We start from the raw sequence: 17,454 nt of genomic DNA on the forward strand, positions 1-17,454 counted from the left end.
AAAACCGTGCTCTACATACGTAGATTCAAAATGTATTTCGTGGGGAACTTACCACACGGTCATGAAACTGTTCATCAGTCCTTGCGGGCACAAACTGAACACCAACACAACCAATAGTTAACGACACAGGAGGCTGTGCTCGCGCAATCATACAGTGGCATTACCAACTCATTCTCGTTTATATAAACAGATAAACTTTTTTTTAGCTGGCAACACTCGATTTGGCTGCCATTACGAAAATAAGGCTTACTATTATGTGACGTCATCGACTTAATAAAATGTCACTCAGCTCAAATATTTACAAGATCCCAATCTCTATCCAAAATGTTTTTTATTTTATTTGATATTAGTATCAAATGATCGTTTTTCATTGATAATTTGTCAGTGTTCTTTATTTGTTCATTATTTATTATTTTCTCCTTTCTTTATATGTTCATTAACAATATCAATGACAACAACATCTTTTGTGTTAAAGCAAACAATAGAACAACGAAACGTAAACCACTTCGCTGGCACGAGAAATTTCTTCTTTCGATCTGTTTTTATTCTCTTTGGATAAATACAAATGGAGATATGAATAAGTGACATCACAGTGTGCATAACCGAACAAATGACACACGCTTGTTAAATAGTTGACAAATCACTTCTAAGCACACAATCGTGAATGAATTGTTATTAATGCCACTGTGAAAGCGAATGAACTGCAACTTGTAACATGTACCGGTAAAATGGGGCGATTAGGGATTGAGAGGCGAATCGGGAAAAAACCGGGAAAATCTTTCGACGCTCAATATAAGTTTTATATTCGTTGCAAAATCTTCCATTTTTTGTAGTTTAATAGTAGAATGTTGAAAGTTCACAAAACAACTCTGAATATGCATGATAATAGCTGCTAACTTATAAAAAATCGCGTTTCAAATTAACTTTCTGTGGTGGTCATTATTTTAGTGCTAGAAACTTTGCTCTCTTTTATTTATTTGATAATAATAGAAGACGACTATGATTTATAAACGTTATTTAGTATTTGAACCAGCATATATATTAAAGGTAAGTCTCAGTTGTTATTGGTTTTAATGTATTTGATTAAATAAAAATACATGTAAAAATCTGTTGTTTTTGGGGATATTGGGGACGTCTTAGGTATAAATAACAACGAAAAAGGGGTCAATTGGGATGAGAATACGTGAAATGGAAACGACCTAAGTATAAATAGGTACAGGTTTGTAGGGTTGTCTATGTAGTTATAACAATATTTTTTAAATTTGTTGGTAAAAATCTGGTTTATTCGAAGCGAAATTGGGAATAAGTCTTTAGTTGAAATAGATAAGCAATTTAATGTAAGTAAGTCGATTTTGCAGAGACATGTAACAAGATCAATGAAATCTCAAGGTGGACAAAAATGTCTAAGTAATACATAATAAAATATTTAATATTTGTTCAGAGTGGGGGTATTCATCTGATTAATCCATGGAATAACCGACACACTTAATCTCTTAACCCAGATAGAAATATCAGCCCCTAAGTACTTACCAAGAACGGAGAAATATAAACCGTTTCTAAGAAAGCCCACTATATATGTATATATATATATATATATATATATATATATATATATTTAGTTGTTAATGCACTGTCGATTGCACTTATAATTGAGGTGATGTCTGCCATGTACTTTTGTCAGTTTTTCAATTTTTTTTATTGATGATCACTTTGTTGGTGCAACTAAATAAATAAATAAATTAAAACTATATATAAAAATAAAAGTAGTGCCAACCCTAGCAAATTTCTCATTTCATCCCAATTAACCGCAATTTTCGGGTAAATAGGGATTACACCTATTTTTGCATTTTTTGCTTAAACTGGAATGCTAGTTGCATAATTTTAAATTAGACAACAAAGATGCCCCCAAGACTCAATCATTTTGATCCTGATATAGCATTATATACATCAACAACTACCTTAAAATTGCTCATAAAGTAGGAATTTGTCCCTAATCGCCCCATTTTACGGTACTGGATTCGTCATGGACCATCTCAGTGTGTGTTTCGAAAACGTTATCTTACTAAAAAGTTTCCGGACAAATCTAAAGACCAATATTAAATGGTCCATGACGAATTCGAATGATAAATGTTAAAAACTATTATTTCATTTCTGCATGCCCAAGCACAGAACGTTCGTTTGAATAGATATATCGTACGCAGCTATTATATAATACTGAACATAAACATACAAAACAAAATATATTCAGCTCACAACTGCGACAGTAAAGAGGAAAGATACAAATCAGTAAAGGTTACCAGACATGCAGCAATGATAAAAGTAATGGAACACACGGTGTCAATGTTAATTTGATTATTAATTTAGATTCAAATCTATTTTCAAAAAATTCATATTTATAGTCTGGTGACCTTGAACATGGTGACAACAGTACAAATAAAAATGAATAACATTAGTTTAATTAGTTCACCAACCCTGTCTCATTAGGTTGTTAAAACTAAACATGCCTGTTCCGATTGAATTCTGCTAATTCGAAGAAAGAACTTCGTATTTTTTTTAAAAGTAAAATGTGTAATTATTCACTGAAGAAATATTAGTTCGAAATGGTATGATATATAGTTAACGTACTTATTAGAGTTGGTTCGGTGCGGCTTCCCGTCGTGCGAGAGTCCGGCCAGTTTGCGACATCGATAGTTCTCGTAATGCACAGAGCTGGTCACGTCCTTCAGGTCCTGAAGGTGCGTCCGTATCACCATGTTCCGAAGCGCCAAAAAATCGCAGTGCTCCAAATTTTCAACTAAAATAACAAGTAAGTTATTATTTTGGGAAATATTTCGAATTACTATTTATTAGCGGCAACACAGTTTTTACAGCGCTTTTTTTTTATTGCTAAGTTGAGCGGAGGAGCTCACAGCCGACCTGATGTTAGGTGGTTACTGGAGCCCATATACATCTACAACGTAAATGCGCCACCTACCTTCAGATATGAGTTCTAAGGTCTCAGTAGTTTTAACGGCTGCCCCACCCTTCAAACCGAAACGCATTACTGCAGATTCACGGCAGAAATAGGCGGGGTGGTGGTACCTATCCGCGCGGACTCTAAGATAATTATAATTTTGCGGGTTTGATTTTTATTAGACGATGTTATTTCTTCACCGTGGGAATCAATTTGTTGAGTACGTATTTCATTAGAAAAATTGGTACCCGCCTGAGATTCGAACACCGGTGCATCGCTCAACACGAATGCACCGGACGTCTTATCCCTTAGGCCACGGCGACTTAAAATCGACATAAAACGCTTTTTTTTTTAAATATGTTGAATCTAATGTGAGTAGGCTGTTTGAAGAGTACACACCCTCGGCGATGCCCCAGGGGTACTTCCTGCCCCGTATGCGGCGCCCGTCCTGCTCAATGACGGTGTTGGCGCCGACGACGGCGAAGGGTACCCGCGCCCGCAGCGACTTGGTGACGTCAGCGCCGTCCCCTTCCTCGCCCGTGCTCTCCGGGAAGTCGTAAATTTTAATCTTGTGCTGACCGATTTCTTTCATTATCTGGAATTATCATTATTCTATATAGACACATTCGTGTGTAATTTCTAGTCGGACATATTGTTTGGTACCAGTTGAGTGCGTGGTATAAACATCAATCTGTATGTTTCATGAAGCAAATTTCCATGAGTAAGATTAATACGTAATTGGACCCGACTCCTCAGTATACGTCGACACCATCCCTCTTGAAAAATGAGGTCATATTTTTTAATGAGATTAGTCTTTTAGTGTTACTGATTAGACAACCGCGGCTCAATTGTTCGGTTATATTATATTTTTATTGCATAGATGGGTGGACGAGCCCACAGCCCCCCTGGTGTTAAATTGTTACCGGAGCCCATAGACATCTACAACGCAAATACCACCACCCACCTTGAGAAATGAGTTCTAAGGTCTCAGTATAGTTACAACGACTGCCCCATCCTTCAAACCGAAACGCATTACTGCTTCACGGCAGGAATAGGCGTGGTGGTGGTACCTACCAGTGCGGGCTCACAAGAGGTCCTATCACCACTAATTACGCAAATTAAAATTTTTCGGGTTTGATTTTTATTACACGATGTTATTCCTTCGCCGTGGAAGTCAATTGTGAACATTTGTTAAGTACATACGTATTTCATCGGAAAAATTGGTACCCGCCTGCGGGATTCGAACACCGGTGCATCGCTACATACGAATGCACCGGACGTCTTATCCTTTAGGCCACGACGACTTCAAACTTATTGCTTTGCACTTTACACTTTACACAAAACTGAACACGAACCTGTTCTTTGAAGTCCTTGCACTCTTCGGGCGTCATTGTATCGGCCTTAGCGATGACCGGAATGATGTTGACCTTATCTCCGAGTCGCTGCATGAACTCGACGTCCAGGGGTTTGAGTCCGTGCCCGCTCGGCGCTATGAAGTACAGGCAGCAGTGCACGCGCGTGTCCGGCGGCGCCGCCTTGCGGGCGACACGCGATTCGGCGTTCAAAAACTCTTCGTACTTCGATTCAACGAAGTCGATGATCGGTTGCCAACTGTAACGTGAGAAGGAGAGAGTTGGGGCATACAGTTCTTTTGATATTACGTTTTTCTTTTGTTTTTCTTTTATAGCTTGGATTTGTGGACGAACTCACAGCTACCTGGTGTTAAATGTGAATGTCGCCACCCAACTTGAGATATGAGTTCTAAGGTCTCTGTTAGTGTGTATAGTTACAACGGCTGCCCCACCCACCCTTCAGGCCGAAACACATTACTGCTTCACGGCAGAAATAAAAGGGGTGGTGGTACCTAACTAAAATTACAAAGTACGATACAATACGAAAGACCTTTATGTAATTAAGGCTTGCCTAAAATAGTACACACAAAAGAAGACGAAATATATAACGACAGAAACTATTTTTAAACAAATTACTTAATTCCCGAACTCATTAAGGGAGTGCTTTCTTTAATTCTTTAAGTATCATCTACACACCAATTACTGTTATCGACGGCGTCGCCGAATCCCGGCGTGTCGACGATGGTCAGCGTGAGGTTAACTCCATTCTCTTTTAGAAGAACGACGCTGGTTTCAACGCCAACCGTCTTCTTCACTCGCAGTGACGGCCCCGGATGTTTGTCCTTGTCATACACCTCCGTCAAGAAGAGCGAGTTTATTAGTGTCGACTTGCCCAAGCCTGATTCACCTTGAATTCAAATTAAAAACGTCTCATTAGGAATTTGTTTCGCTAATACAAAACGATGCATAAATACAGAAATAGTCTTATGAAAGTCGTCGGGGGTATTGACGTCAATAAGATAAAATGTAATAGAAATAATGTCAGTAACTCATAACAAACACAAGACGGCCCTTATTTACCGAGCTCGAACTACAGTTGTTATCGCTCTCGTATTGCGCATTAACAACGCAGCTATATCTTACCTACGACCATCAACGTGAATTCGAAGCCCTTCTTTACAGCTTTCCTGTACACTTGGTTCGGCAGATTAGCAAAACCGACGTAGCCATCTAGTTCTTTGGTTTTTGGTTTTTCTATTTTAGGTAAGTCTGGTTTCGGCGCGACCGGTGGGTGTTCGGGTTTCTGGAATGAAATACACTCAATGTTTAAATTATTACAAAATCATTGAATTAATTGCAATATCAAAATCCGTCATTAGATGAATACGAACGTATGTTGGATTTCATTATAGAGATAATACGCGGGTACTAAATATTAAATATCTTTAACTGTCTTTACAATGACTCAACAGTAACTTCTTGTAATATGATGAAAGTCGCACAGTGTAACATTCAGTATACAATGTATTGATAATAAGAATAAATACAGTCATTGTTTTATCCGTTCTTGTACATTCTATGATAAAATTACGAACCTACCTTCATAATATTTTCTGTACTCCTGAGGGGTGTTGGTACTGGTGCGGGAGGTGCAGATATAGGTACAGGCGGCGCAGGCGTTGGCGGGGGCGCTGTACTCGGAGGCTTGGAGACATCTACCGACACGCTATTGCTGTGTTTCGTGGCGATCCCATTGGCTTCTACGTGGTTAGTCTCCTGAGGCTCTGGTAGCGTCGCAGAGCGCTTACTGAGCGCATCTTTGAGCGTGGAAGGAGGCGCGGGCGGTGCTGCAGAAGGCGGGACAGACGCGCTTACGCCGCCACCGCTTACAGTGTCCGACTTGAAAAACAGCTCTCGTTTGCTCTGTAACTGAAAAACGAACAAAAGTTTTTTTTAACTAAAATGAAAGAGCGACTTATTGATAAAAGTAAAACGAATCGAGCTAGAAATAAACGCGACAAAGTTGTTTCATGACTAATAAATTAATTTAAAAACCGGTTTCTGATAAATTTAAACAAGACCAGTGGAGCGTTTTCACTTTTAACATTAGCCTACGCGAAACATGATTGTTCTATCTTTACTATTTTACGAGAGACATTGAAACCATTTCCATTATTTTCTTGATTTGATAACTTACAGACAGCATATTACTATAGGCGGTAGGGTATGTTGGGAGTTGAATGGGTCAGTACCACCGTCTTGCCTATTTCCGCAGCAACTATACTGAGATCTTAGAACTTATATCTCAAGGTGGGTGGCGCATTTACGTTGTAGATGTCTATAGGCTCCAGTAACCACTTAACACCAGGTGGGCTGTGAGCTCGTCCACCCATGAAGGCAATAAAAAAAAACAATATACAATGCGTTTCGTTTTAGCGTAATCCTTTCACACTGAAGTGACTATTACAATTAGATCTTCGGCCTCGTAGCTGAAGCGGTGATGACGAAGTGCTGTCTATGAGCTCTGGTAAACCCCAAGCGAGTCTTGTGAGCAACTGTTCAATCAAAGGTAATCAAATGCTCCCCGAAGGTATAAAAAAAAGACTCCCGCAGCGAAAAATAATAATGTGGCACAGCTTCGCGAATACACTATTTGTACTAACATATATTGTGTTTTCCATTATAGCTTGTTGATTATAATTGATAAAATCTGTGTATAACGCTGTTCAGTGTAGTGAGTACATGTTAAATAAGTAGGTGGAGTGTCGTACACACTCGAGTCGGTCTAGCCGGCTCCGTACTCCGGCGACAGATGACTCACCGATACAAGGTAATGCGTCTCAGAGTTATAAATTACTATAATATAGTATTCTTCAAACGTTCAAAATGACTAAGACGAATATCCCGAAACCGTAATGATTCGTTCTCGTCTTACTTTTGTTTTTTGGCGAATAATGTTGCTTGCCGCTTTTTTTACTTTAAACTTCAGAAACTAAAATCGGCGATATTGTTCGTGATGTGTCTCTATTTCTATCTATATCTATGAATACGTGAACCAAAAACGTAATACCCTTTTTTATTAAAATTGCGCGAACAGAGGAGTATGAAATTTCCCACACTGATAAAGAATATAGAGAAGGAGTGCAGAATGTTAATATTTTTTTTAATTATGTATACAAAAATACATTAAATCAATAAAAAAACATTACACACACCACCATGTATTTGACACAACACATATACATACTCTCTTTTTGGTATTGTCAACTTTTGTTATTGTTTAAAGTCTGTGGTCAAATTGACAATAGATCAATATTGTTTGTCTTTAATATTATTTGTCTATAGTGTAGCCTTGGCGAAATCTGTGATTATAGAACAGATTTCGCCATGTCTTTGACAATAGACCCATATTAATGTTCAAACTTATAATGTCAAGTAATTATAGTCAAATTTCGACTACTGGGGGACCACTAGTATTGAGTAATTCATCAGTTGTTATTGTAAGTTTACATTTAGGCGCCAAGAGCGAAAGCTGAAACACAATGTCATTACAGACACCTATGCACATAAAACCAAACAACGCCTTCAATTTAAACTAGATCTTCATTCTTAATGTAAGTCGCACAAGATCACAGTGGTTTTATCTACTTTGAATGTCAATAACAGGAAATACATTTACAAATCGTATTTTCTAGAAATATTTAATTAAATTAATGACAATTTACTGTACGTCCTTTAAGCAACAATATTCGAACTAAAGCTGGAAACTGTTTGGAAATCTAATCAACAGTAACAAAGAAACAATTATATAGAACAGTGTCCTGCCAATGACGACCAAAAGTATGATTATAGTGTAATCACTGACATCTCAAGATTTTACATATTACATTTTCTTGCTTGTTTTGCTATTGATATTTTGACAAACAGAGCGAAAAATGGTACTTAACTTTTATCTTCGCCTATTTATATTTAGATTAAATGAATAAGATCACGAGTATGCAAATACGCACAGATAACTAACAATATAAGTGCAACTCCGGGTTCCTTGAGAAGTGCGACGACCGTTTAAGTCTGTCTTGAGACATCTGTTTCTATTAATAATATCGTTTTAGTACGTTATTTATATCATTTACTCACTTAACCTTAAACTCAAGACATCAACAGAAGAATATAAGTTTAAGTGTATTAAATAATAATGTGTAAATACCGATCATGGTTTCTAAATCACTTGGCAAGTTTAAATTTATTCAATATTATGAGAAATAAATCATTCTCTTATCATCACTTTTCATTTACAATGACCCCGCGTGAACAGTCGGCCAAGACAATAAAAACCAAATTTAAGTCCGTTCAGAAATGATGAAATCATGACCCCTTTAATATCATGTTTCACTGAGAACTTTGAATAATGACGTCAATCTTCAAATTCGCGTTAATTCGAATTATAAATCGTTATGCGAAAACGAAATACTTTGCGAGATCTCCAGTCCCCACCAATAACCATAAAAACGAATAAAACATAGGTCTTGTCTTTTGAGACCAAAAGGTGTTTTACAAAAAGACTAGTGTATAGAGCAAGAAAACCAATGGTCTTAGGTTCAAACCATGTCATGTTGTACAATGTACCAAACTGAAGAATCCGAACACGTGTCAGTCAGCTGACGTTTACGTTCACGAAAAAGTTTCAACATTGACAACCAACGCATAATGCACATAACACATTGCGGCATGTTCCCACACTAACATATATTATATTCTCATTTGATTGCATTACATATGCACACCGAATTCAAACGTATACGTCGAAATCTTGCCCGCCAACTGATGGGTTGCAATGTTCTGACATTCCCCTACGCGAATTGTTTACAAAATACACATGCGAATTTGTAAATAAACTGCATTACAATCTAAACTGACAAGGAATTTGTTTATTTACTTGTTTAAATATAAACAAATGAAAAGGATTTGGTTAAAGTACGATTCATTTGTCAATCAAAATAAAATTGTTCACGACATAATATCGAACTTACGTCATCGTCGCATGGAGGTTCACTTCTCTTAACTTTTTTCAAACTTAACCTCTTTTTAAAACTGTTGAACATCGTTCTCATCCTGTCATAAACACACTCAAGTATCACAATATTTTAAACTGTAACAACTATTTACACTCAATATTAACATAGAGGAAAACGAACTTGGAATATGGAAGGCGTGATACACGGGCGATGGTCCTCAATGTTTGTCGTTTACTCAACTGAGTAAAAATTTACTGTACCGTATTGTTCAGTGTTTGCAAAACGTGGTAATACGACTATGCTGACTAATATGTAATTGATCATTAGTCAGTCAAAATGTTGATAACAAAAGTAAGTATACATAATTATAGTAGTCATATTATGAAGGTAGTCGAGGTTATTTCATTCAGGGTAGTTTTTAATGAAATGTTAATTTAGAAACTACACACCGCCGACACATTCGAGTAGGTACTAAAGTATTAGTAATTTGCGACGAAGATAACTACTTATCGCTATTTCTTTCTACTAGTCCTACTTTATCACGATAACGATATTAATTACGAACCGATTATTATAAATAAACAGTTCGAATAATGTTATTTGGAATTTATGTACAAATAAATGAAAACAAGATAGGTAAACTAGTGAACCATGACTACGCTTTGCTGTGAGTAACGCTGATTATTTGAACTTAAATGTATATAATTAATTTGAAGCACCTACATATTATGTCTAAATGATTATCCTTTGAAGGTACTATCAACCAAATATATTAGGTAGAAACCTTCCCTGAAATGCCAACAGTTTCGCATAGATACACATAATATATGTTATGAAACAGGCAAACATTTTAATTGTCAGTGTGTGAATGGTTATATAGGTTTTTTATGTCATTTTAGGAAGCCGTCGATGGTGACTAGACAGTAGTTGCATCGATATTCTTTGGTATATAAGGTTATCCGTCATGATAATCGCCTTATCGTTGCCGCCGCTGACTACTCCCCGAATCCTGATCACGCAGGAGCCAGTCACCGTCGACGCCCTAGACACGTCCTTACGGATCCATCAGATCCAATAACCTTTGCATTAGAGGCCTTCAGCTCTAACACTAGGAGCAGGCTTAGGGATCCCGGTAACCGTAGTCGTCGAACTCGACAAAGAGTTCGGCGTGCAACCTAACCCATGAATCAGCTCGCTGAGTTTCTCGCCGGATCTTCTCAGCGGATCGAGATTCCGATCCGGTGGTAGATTCATTCGCGAAGCAGCTGCTTTTGAGTTGTTAGGTCTCCTTCGGAGGCGCTCGGACAGCTATTAGCAAATCCCACCCCTCCTGGCTGAGCCTTTGCTTGCCCACCTGTCCTGGTGAAATTGGAAAGGCCTCCGGGCCACCAGTAATCCTTCAATCCTAAAAAAAAAAGGATATTCTTTGGAATAGCGGACGTCACGACAAAGAGAATAAAATTGACGAATTCACTTACAGAAAAAAAACTTTCCATATAAATCAAATTGGGTCTGAAAGTTTTAGTTTTATTCTGAATTTTACTTAATTCTCATGGTATATTCAAACTCAGATCGTCAGACTTTTCAATTTCACTTCTCAGTCCCGATTCCTGAGATTTTTAACATGACGTTATTAGTTTAGCGGAGCGGAATCTTTGAACCTCATTTTCAAGAACTTCAACACATCTGGTTAAATGGAAAATTGCACACGTATCAAGGACCAACGAAAATCCAATAATTATTTTTTTCTGACCAGATAACCAGGATAAAAAAAACGATTAATTTAATTTTCAGTTCCGTTTTTTTTTAACTATGGATATTATTTAATACTATTTAAGAATATATTTTTTTCATAATGATCATAAATTTGAAAGAATCACCATTTTCGCAGTGATCACGTATTTATTTCACGTACTATGAAACAAACATATTTCACCGAATATTACATTTCACTAGTATGAAATGATCACTATTACATTCCAAATTTTGATAGTAAAAGCTTGGGCAGTCATTACACGAATGATTGGGTCTCGACAATGCTTTATTGTGCTCAGAGTCGACAGGCGACAAGAATCAAAAGAACGGGCTTGGCTCATTTGTTACAGTTTAATAAACAACAATATTAACACATTTAGCTAGTATGTATCTACATAAATTCAATATTAATTTACATTCATCGTCTTTACTAGTGCCGTTAGTACTTTGTAGTTATCAAGAGAATCATAGACATAATTCCACACACGTTCACGGTTTAATCTCGTATTTGAATCGAACGAGCACGAAAACTATAAGTGTTTCTATACATTTGCATTACTATACACTAACTACAGTGCTTCCATTACTAACTTTGAAAACTGACGTGTTTGACACACTAATTGCAATAATGGAATAGGTATGAAATTAATCCAAATTAATAACAGGTTCACGTCGACCGCTACTGTTCTTTTCAGTGAAAGGCCGCTCAGACATATTCTGTACAATTGTACATAATAATTTAAAAGTTTTTACTCGAGGCGCCATACTTGCCATTAGCCAGTCGAGAAACCACAGTGACTCTTCATGTATGATTCATTCGCGTCATAATTGTTATATTTACAATCTCAACTAAACCTCGTCAGTTTTTTCGTGAGCTAGAACCAACATATTCTAGTTGTACAAATATATGCATTAACAACATATAATCGTTTACTTAATGAGTCTATTTACATATCGACAAGCAGTATTTGAATGTGTCAACTATCCATAACAATGTTTGTTAAACTTCACGGGTAGATGACAGTAATAATAGTTTAAGTAATTAAAATAACTTCCACGGGATATTGACCTGCATATACTGCACAAACATTAAACGTCTCAGTACTGTTTAGAAGTCTATATAATTCTCTATGAACTTATTATTGTGGGTTAAATAGATGCAACTGGGTTGTGTGGCGAAGACTTAATCGTTATTGAAGACTAGGCAATTGTTATTGCAAATATATACTAGAGTTCCGATTGCTCCGATTTCACCACATATAACAAGACGATCATTAAGGTCGTTGGCTCATTAAACGTTGGAACTTTCTCAATGTGGTATATGTCTTTGTCACAATTTTTAAGTTATTGCATATAGGTACATATTTACAGTTTAGATCGAGCGATTAAACACTAACATTAGGTGTTCCTTTCCCGAAAGCGAAAGCAAGAGAACCTTAACATTTAAAAATATATATATTTAGGATAAATTTACGATTCTAATTATACTATTCTGTCAGCAGACTTTGTTTATGATTGTCCTTTAAAAGACTCAAAGTAAGTTTCAAATTATTATTTTTCTAGTGAATGCTAATGAGGTAAATTAAATTGGAAGCTATTTACACGAAAGCAGTTGGTTCTTCACTAGGAGCACTGGTTTCCTTTATGGTAATTAAACAACTATGCGTATGATGTCGGATACGCCGAAGTTGCTGATTACTAATTTTATTCAACTACTAGTGTATGACGGTTTCTAATAAAAATCAATAACTTCAGTGCATTCGTTGTGTAGTCAAGCCGGGGTATACAGAATATTAAAACAGAAATTGCAAACGAACCAACATTCTTAGATAATGTACTACAAAGGTTATTGACCGTACAAGATGAGAATTTCAAAGTGAACGGAATAAACAACAACAGACGAACGTGAGAATACGTGATTCAATTCAAGGTTTTACGTAATAAATAGATCGACATCGAAGACCTACGCCTACAGAATTTACGGTGTTATTAATCTTCAAATGTGCAAAAATGTGTGGGTGTTGCATCCTCACGCGTAGGCTAACCGGAGTTAAGGCTAATGAGTTCATTCAGAGATCCGAAGGATGGTCTCTTTAGAAGATTATCTCCATCTGAAGATTAAACACGAAATCATTTCATTTAAGACATAAGAATTACATAATTACTTGTAATCTGTTATAACAACATTTTAGATGCTTTAATCTTATTCAAGCAATTGATTATGAAACTGCATATTTTAAATTTTGAAAATATCTATTTTTACGGTTTCAACGGATTTTTTAAATACAAAATGAATTCCTTTTTATACATGGTATCATCATTAAAACGAACATTGATACATAAAATATATCGTAGAATTTCAACACTAACCAAGATGAATTACAGCCAGTTATTTTTGTTCAAACCAAGTCGTATTACATTATAATAATAATGAGGTGAGGAATAAAATGAAAATGAAATGAAGATACTACACTATTATTATCCGAAATCCCTTGTCGCGGAGATAGTAGTGATAGCACCATGTGGCCTGGGTCGCATTCTCATTTCGAAGATCTGCTGGCATTCAACAACAATTTATTTGGATAAGATTATTTTTTTATTTATGGTCGGACGAAGTGTTATATCATGATTGCCGTATGAAGTAAAAATCTTCGATACATTTTGTAAATCTATGTTTACGGAATGTATAAATATTACTATTATTATGTCAGTTATCTTTTGTGTCACTGATATTTTACGAGTACAACACTCTTCAAACCGAATAAAACAAAAACCTGAAGATGAATGATAAATGAAAAATAAAATGAATGATAAATTAAAAATATCCAGTTGAAAATCTCACATATACAAGCTACAATGTCTGTTTTTTTTTTATCATTCGTATATGAGTCGTCTATTATCAAAGGTGGCAATCTGTGCATTTGGACAAAAAAATTTTATTGATATGTCAATACAGATTTATTTGAATATAATCGTCTCCTTCAAAGAATACGGTTCAAAACTTGCATTAAATAAAGGTTAATAGTTAACCTGTTATTTATCTAAGATGTCGTTCCGAAGAGTTTTGTGACTGCCAATGGAATACAAAGTCAATAATTCGTTTTTCTGATTTACCAATCATTGTCCAAAAGTCAGATTGCCGCCTTTGATAATAGTCGACTCATATAAGAAACAGAATGAATGTACAGTCGTTCACTACTGAATTATTCATTTAGTATGATCACGAACTGCGAACGCAATATACGTCTTCAGGTGAAAGGTATTCTATTCTATCCACATAAAATAATTGTGATTTTCTCAAAACTTTAATGCCATAAGGTATTACCGACATTAATTATTAGAGTAATTGTTGGCTTGAATATGATTCTGACCACTGACCATGTTTTTTTTTGTTAATTGAGGTTAAATTAATTGTCCCTTAAATTAGCACGTACAACTTGCTATTTACATCCTAATAATGAGCACAATGGCCACGTATATTTGAGTTATTGTATACGGTGTTAAACGTTAGAGTTTTGATGATGATTTTACTCAAATATTAACTACTTACTGCTATTACCACTTGTTACTATTTAATATATTTAATACTTGTCAACAGTTAATTGAAGATATCTGAGACACATATTTCAAAGATAATGCTTGAAGCTAAAGCAACACGGACTGCGATTGTGACTTACGATGCTTGGTAACGAGTCAACGACCCTGTTAGTTACTGATGATTGGCTTTTTGATATTTCGAATTCTGTTGAGGATCTAAAACTTCTGAATATATTCACTTGGCTGTTAGATAGTATGTTATTTTCTTAAAATATAACTGTATAATTAATGAGACGCAACTTTTTAGTAATTAATAAAAGTATAATCTGAAAAATAGTACTAATCACAAAATCACAAAAATGTTCTAGTATCCGTTCTCGACTGAAATACATTTTATTATTATTCGCTAATAAGACACACCATCTTGGCGCCAAAAGGCTAACTGTACTTATTCGTTACTAGCTATATAATACATATTATTATGTAGTTATCGACCACAATACTGATAGCACTGACTGAATCAATACCGGACTGGCGACAGCGTCTCTAAATAGCTGAACCCTATCGCTAGCCTCCCATCAATCTCTCGGCAAACCTATCAATGTAGATTATTAAACACCTCTGCTTTCCTACGGAGTGACAGGTTTCTCCAGATATCTCTTGGACTCGTCCAGCCGACTTTAGTTTTATCGGTGCCACTATCTCCCACACTGCTGGAGCATCTAGATAACTTTGTTTGTGGTCCATTGCCGGTAGAAAAAGCCCGATTTGCCATTATGTACACATCCAATTTAAAAAGCACAGTATAATGAATCGCTCACAATCTCTTCCACAATTTTATTGAAAAAGACAAATATGTGCGCGAAGTCGTATCATACAAAATAAACACACAACACCAAGCACTGGTCGTTTTTTTTTCATATCACACACATATTTAGTTTTCGACGAACCACTTGATCATCAACAAAGCACAAAGTCAATTCTTACGATAATTAAGCGATTTTGATAAAGAATAGCTGTGATAAAAGACGTTAAAGATTATTTCAAAACAGATAAAGTTTGTAATATGAAGCACCATTCACGACTGTGTCAGTTTGAGGTTAAGTTACAACCGATACCGGCTGCCGGTTGGCGCGGCACACCAGCCGTGTTTTGTAGCTTCCATACGGGGTGAATTTTTATTGATTTTATCATGATCCGATTAACAATGAATTTATCTATACCTACCATAATCGTACTTATAAAACAACACCCTGAATTACTAAGAAACAAGATACACCTTAAGCCAGCAAGTATACCTAGAGATTTAGCATTCCGAAAAAAATTTTTTCTGATACTTACAAATACACTGCCGTATAAGATAGAGGTTTTATAGTAATTGCAGCTAATTGGGATGCTTTATTAGAGATCAGAATTAACATTTTGCAATAACTTTTAATAACAATAGGTAAAAACCCGAGTAAAATTTTCGATTAAAATACCACTTAAGTACCGCAACTTAAATTTTGTTACTGAACTACATTCTTGTTGTTACGCCTTTTAAATTAAATTTCAATATCCGTACCTATTATAAAAACAAAATCAGGAAAATCATTGGTTTATTAATACAATCATCATTATTATTTGTGACACAAAAGCAATACGTGTAAATCCGAGCGCGTTAACTCAGGTACGGTAAAGTTAATTATGACTGCTTATTCCTATACATATATATAGACGCAAAAAGGATCCAGCCCGTCACACTCATGCCTACCAGACGCACAAAAGCGAGGGCCCATAGTGACAAAAAGAGCAAAGAGAATGCTTAAGTTATTTCAAAATGACACTTAAACGTTTCCGCTGAAGGTTGAGAATTGTAAGTTGCACAATGGTGCTTATCTTTTTGTTTACCAAGTAAGGTAACGGGCAGGAGGAGAACGCGCCCCAACCGCTTTAGCCGGCTGGTAAAAAATATCAAAGCAAATTCGTTTTGTTAAGAATTGTTTCGGTGAATAGTTTGAATGATAAATTCTACATTAAAATTAAATGTATAATAAATATTTAAAAGTATTTACAATGGACACGTGAGTGATTCGACACTGACCTATATACATATACTGTAATTTTCCGCACATTTTTATAATTTGAATGACTGTGTTATAAATACTCCTATATTTCAAAGTAATCTAATTTAATAATAATACACTGTAAAATATGGTTTTGTTTTTTGTACTCTACAGTAAAACAGCAGAAAACAATAAAATCTGTGATTCACAACTACTTATCAATGATAAGATAAAACTGCCTACAGTTCCAGTCTCAATGACTGAATTCCTCGCTATTCTTTTCATCAACGAAACAGTATTCATGAATGTTCCGAGAAGTTACAAGTTTCAGGTCAGGGTGCGAGTGCGACCGTGAAACAGTTAATGACTGTTAGTGAATTCGACACATGCGAGCAGAATGGCCGCGGCAAGAGGTTATTTTTAACCCTGTAAGGCATGGGGTCAGTCACCCGCTTACCCTCGCACACGAACCAGTCCTATCACATAAGGAACTGCGTGGGAATATGAGAGTACCAGCCTCATTCGTGTTCATTAAACAAACAAAACAACAAAAATATAATCTAAGTTTAAAATTAAATTCCCGTCGCCTTTGACTATTGTTCGCCACTAACATAATAATATTATAGCGGAGTTTAAATTATTAAATAGTTTTGTATCACTGCTTATTAAATTTAAAAAGTAAAATATAAATATTATTATTATTTTATTTTAGTATATAATACAGAACACTAATTATCTCTTACGAACAGTTTCTTCGTGATTTTATTCAACACAAATTGTAAATATCCTTACTCCCA

The 17,454-nt window shown here is 35.8% G+C and overlaps 1 protein-coding gene across 10 annotated transcripts in view; it reads right to left on the reverse strand.

The window, feature by feature from the left end:
- The window catches only part of pnut (septin 7-like protein pnut), a 42,836-nt gene that overhangs the window by 5,626 nt on the left and 19,756 nt on the right, over positions 1-17,454 (reverse strand). For 3 of the 10 annotated variants that reach the window (XM_089727360.1, XM_089727356.1, XM_089727353.1), the window contains 7 exons: positions 5,905-6,234; positions 5,449-5,608; positions 5,002-5,212; positions 4,309-4,564; positions 3,353-3,548; positions 2,626-2,794; positions 53-94 (listed from right to left, as the gene is read on the reverse strand). In XM_089727360.1, coding sequence (XP_089583486.1) covers positions 53-94; positions 2,626-2,794; positions 3,353-3,548; positions 4,309-4,564; positions 5,002-5,212; positions 5,449-5,608; positions 5,905-6,234 — 1,364 coding nt within the window. Of the gene's footprint in view, positions 1-52; positions 95-2,625; positions 2,795-3,352; positions 3,549-4,308; positions 4,565-5,001; positions 5,213-5,448; positions 5,609-5,904; positions 6,235-9,335; positions 9,563-15,231; positions 15,707-17,454 lie in introns of those variants that run through there. The other 7 variants (XM_089727361.1, XM_089727359.1, XM_028182988.2 and 4 more) reach the window with 5 other exon arrangements.

This window comes from Bombyx mandarina, chromosome 05, assembly GCF_030267445.1.
Source record: "Bombyx mandarina strain Sakado chromosome 05, ASM3026744v2".
In the NCBI taxonomy this organism is placed as follows: Eukaryota; Metazoa; Arthropoda; class Insecta; order Lepidoptera; family Bombycidae; genus Bombyx; species Bombyx mandarina.